Source organism: Hydra vulgaris, chromosome 08 (genome assembly GCF_038396675.1).
Source record: "Hydra vulgaris chromosome 08, alternate assembly HydraT2T_AEP".
Classification (NCBI taxonomy): Eukaryota; Metazoa; Cnidaria; class Hydrozoa; order Anthoathecata; family Hydridae; genus Hydra; species Hydra vulgaris.
Window position 1 is genome coordinate 3,752,426 of NC_088927.1, and position 4,898 is coordinate 3,757,323.

The 4,898-nt window shown below is 33.0% G+C and overlaps 1 protein-coding gene across 1 annotated transcript; it reads right to left on the bottom strand.

Moving 5' to 3' along the window:
* Positions 1–209: 209 nt before the first annotated feature.
* Positions 210–1,238, bottom strand: LOC136082933 (histone-lysine N-methyltransferase SETMAR-like). Its single transcript, XM_065802347.1, has one exon. It carries the CDS (start codon positions 1,236–1,238, stop codon positions 210–212), a length of 1,029 nt encoding a protein of 342 aa, XP_065658419.1.
* Positions 1,239–4,898: the final 3,660 nt, after the last annotated feature.

The window sequence follows — 4,898 nt, forward strand, 5'->3', positions numbered from 1 at the left end:
AAGATTTTTTTAACTCTCATTAAATTTTGAGGAATTTATATATATATATATATATATATATATATATATATATATATATATATATATATATATATATATATATATATATATATATATATATTATATATATATATATCAGGTAACCAAAAAAGTTCGTGTGGTTTTTCCGTATATAATAAAAACACACAAAACGACAAAAGTAAGTACATTTATTCATCAAAATAGTCACCATTAGCATCTAAAACCTTTTCCCAACGTAAAACAAGCTTATTTATTCCACTTCTAAAAAATTCTCGGTCCTTTGAGTCTATAAAAGCTTTCAACTCCATTTCAACCTCGTCCTGGTCTCGGAACTGCTGTCCTTTTAAATGATTTCCCAGGGAAAGGAAAAAATGGAAATCAGTAGGGGAGAGGTCTGGCGAGTATGGTGGATGAGGCAAACTCTCCCAACCAAGGCTTTGGAGCTTGTCCTGAGTCACGCGAGCGGTGTGCGGTCTCGCGTTGTCGTGGAGAAGCAGAACTCCTCTCCTGTGCACCAGTGCAGGCTGCTTTACAAGCAACAGGTCGTGAACTCGTTGCAGCTGTGCTGAGTAGACCAGTCCAGTAATGGTTTGGCCTGTTGGGAGCAGCTCGTAATGCACCACACCAGCTGTAGTCCACCAAATGCAGAGCAAAACCTTCCGCTCGTGGAGATTGGGCTTGGGTGTCTTTGGGATGGGGTCATCGGGGGACAACCAATGGTAGCAACGCTTGGTATTGTTGTACACAATCCATTTTTCGTCGCATGTCAATAAACAATCAAGAAAAGGCTCAACATTGTGGCATGATAAGAGTGATGTGCAGATCGTAAGCCGTTGCTTCTTGTTGTCGATCGACAATTTGTGCGGAACCCACCGACTCAGCTTCCACGCTTTCCCAATCGCATGCAGATGCAGGCGGATGGTTTCAACACTCACAGCAAACCTCACTGCAAGTTCTTGGCAAGTTTGGCTGGAGTCAGACTCGACAGCGTCCTTCAGTTCATCCTCATCAACCAACAATGGGCGTCCAGAACGCGGCAGGTCTTCGATGGACTCATCTCCCGAAGAGAATCGCTGAAACCACTTCTGTGCTGTGCGTTCACTTACTGTACCTTCTCCAAATGCTGTGCAGATGTTTTTGGCCGCTTGTGTTGCATTCCTTCCAAGTTTGAACTCGTAAAGTAAGCAAGATCGAATAATCGTTGGTTGGGTTGCCATCCTTTCTTTACACAAAACCTTTCCTGTAAGCTCGTTACAAGCCTACACTATATATGCAGCAACTGCGCGTGACACACGCGTTCTATTACGCAACAAAGCTACTTGCCTTGTGCGATGTGGGTATTGTGAAAAATGCTAAAAACAATTCAATTACCAAAAACCGCACGAACTTTTTTGGTTACCTAATATATATATATATATATATATATATATATATATATATATATATATATACATATATATATATATATATATATATATATATATATATATATATATATATATATATATATATATATATATATATATATATATAATATATATATATATATTATATATATATTTTTTGCTTCCTTTTCAAATAGGTCCTCCCTCAAAAAACAGCCCTTTATGTTTAAAGGTATATAGGCAAATTTTGCATCGTGTTGGAAATTTAAGGCTTTAAGAAGGTTTTCTACCCACATGTTGTCAGTTTAATATATATGATCCTAATTCAGCAGTGTCATTCAGAATGGAGCAATCTGGTAATGATGGTTGTATAAATGAGTTAATGCAAATTTTTATTTTTCATTTGTTTTTAGCCTTTCTTTTTTAAAAAGAGTTGTTAATCCAAACTTGCAATAATAAATCCTTAAATTTTCTCAAAAGGAAAACAGCCTCACAAAGTAAGTTTCTTATTTGTTATATGATTAGTCACGTTTTTAGGTTTTCAAATAAATAGTACATAACAAATCAAAGTGTATTCAATTAATAATTTTGTTCCATTTTTATGTCGAATTCCTTCTCTTATGACTGATTTTCGAATGTTCCTACATAGCAAAATTTAAGAAATGTTCTGAACGTTGATTTGTACTCAAAAAGCTAAAGCGAAGTTTGATAATCTTCATACCATTTACTAAAAGCTATATAATAATGAAACAATGTTTCAATTTTAATTGTTTTTATAAGTATTTTTGATACTTTTTTATGTTGAATATTTTTTTGTAATTTTTATCAAAGTTTATTTTTATTTTATCTCAAGAAAAATGTCTTTTTTATTTCCCAAGTAAATTTCTATATATTTTATCTTTGGAATTATTGTTTTGAATTGATATATCGGCCATTTTCGCTTTGTTTTTTAAATGTTCGTTATTTTTTATATGTGAATAGAAACCATATATACTTTTATCACCTTTTGTACTCGAAGTTTCCATTTGCATTAAGTATCGATTTTTGGCACAAACAACAGGTTTAATAATTTATTTGTCTAACTCGGCAGTAAAACAGCTTAGTTGAATGAATTTGTTAAGAGTTTTTTTTACAGAAAACTTTTATAAAAAATATCAAATAGATAAAGCTTACTTATTTAAAATAAGAAGGTCTCTTTGGCTCGTTATTCAATGTCCAAATTTGCTTTTTAAATAAATCTTAATGAGAGGGTAAAATATTATTATAGCCTAAGTTTCCGAAGCCACATGAAGAAATGTCACGCACAACTGTCTTATATGTTAAAGATACTATTATATAAAACTACTATTATATAAAAAATATTGAAGTAAATAAGTACATTTCTAAAGAATAGTATATTAATTATTAATCAAAAGGCAAGAACTTTTAATCAATTTATTTTGCCGTTTACTATAATAAATTGAAGTGTAGAGACCAAATTAAGAACAAGTTTAGGGATCGTCCTTAAATTACGCAATGAAAAATATATTTTGAAAACAGAAGTATGATATATAAAGTCTTGCGCGGCGATTCCCATTAAAAAATGAGTATTTTGATTTTTTATTTAAATTAAGACGAGGAAAAACTTTTGATCTTTTTCTGCTTTGTTTATTGTGAAACTTTGCGTTACGCAAATTATGAACGATCCCTTAGAAATAGTCGGTTGTGGAACAGACACACCACGACTCGTATCGTACGGGTCATGACAGCTAGTTATAATGACTCGTTTTAAAATTAGTGTATTATGAGTTTAAATTGAGTAAATTTAGTCAGATTTTAATAGTAATCGAAATGAGCTTACTAATTAAAGGTATTAAGTTATACTTTTTTCTAAAAATAGTTTTGGTTAAAATAATGGTACCGTATACAACTGAGTATTATTGTGTTAAATTTGTGAGCGGAAAATAAGTTTTTCCTTTGTTTTAAGCAATTTCTAAAGTGTGCGTGTGCGCTGACCAATCACATAGTGTTTTTGTGGTTGATTGCTCGTTTTAAGCGATCCTTTTTATATATAAAATGTTTGCAGAAAAAGGCAGACGCTCAATCAAACTTTATGCACAAAGTAGCGTGCGTTCACCGCTTCTAATATTAATTTTTAAATCGTTCAAACATGAGTTTGTTCTTTAATTTCGTAGGGTAACAAATTTGTGACACTTGTAGGAAGTAGTGGGGCAAATGCCCTTTTATGTGTCGGGTAATACTGAGAATTATGCGGTACTTTCAAATGTTGAGTTACCTACTAGACAATTTAACAAATGATTATACTAACCAATCATGCTTGCAAGATAGTCATTGACCTGCGTAATGAAAAAATTATGTTAAGACGTACGCCTATTAAGGTTGTGGGGCACAGCTAAAGTGACTAAGAGTTAACGCATTTTCCCTTCTCTAGCTTTTAATAATGCAAAATTATCAATAATTTTATCAAAGTTAACTTTTGAAGACATTTTATGTACTCTAGATAAAATGGCCAAACTAGATTAGCATTCTTTTCTCGTTATTGAGCGTTGATAGGTCTTGCGGATCTATCTTGGTGTTTATATGGAACATTGTCATATAACGTCGAATACGATTCACTTCAATTAACATTTCCGATGGATTCATCTCATTGAAAATTTTGCCCATATGCTCAATCTAGCGTTTGATGAATTCATTGTTTTGTCCCCACTCAGCCCTATTGCAGCTTTTAATAAAGAAAAATTTTTCTTTAGTTTTTGCAACTTAGTTGAGCGGTTCACGATTTCTGTTCGTAGCCTATCCACAGCTTCGTACTGTTCTCGCCTAACTTCTTCAACAAGATTTAAGCCAGCATCTCTGGTTTGTTCATCCGACATTTTCTTTTGTCAGTAAACTCTTTTTTCTGTTGTGATATTGTATATTTGGCATATCTTCAAAGCATAAATACTTGCTTCCTTCACAACTGTATCTCGTTCTTTGCCTAGAAACATCGCTAACGTTTCCATTTTTACGGTACATTGATCTACAGAAAGTTCTTTTATTTGTAGAAACTTTTGCTATTATATCATCTAGATGTGATCCAAGAGCATGAACCACGTCATGTCTGGAACTCCGCCTGGTCTCGCAAGAGCGTTTTACATTATTTGGCACATGACTCTTCAAAATATTCCATTTATGAGTTGAAGCTAAAAAGGTGTAAATTTTTTCCACTGTGCCGAAGAAAGTTATCAACTGTGTACCACTACTACCTACTGAATGCACACCAGCAAGATTTAGTGAATGGTTATTGCATACTATAAAATGAGCTTTAGCATTGATTTCCAGAATTTGTTTTTGGACCCCACTTAAATGTCCAGCAATTGAGCTGCAGTTTCATAGCTTTGAACACAACAGTTTCCTATTTCTAGTGTAATTGCTACTAACGTATTGAAAATTTGAGTTGTAATCGCTTCTGCTTTTTTCCAACTTAACTCAATGAAATCAATAAAAGACTCT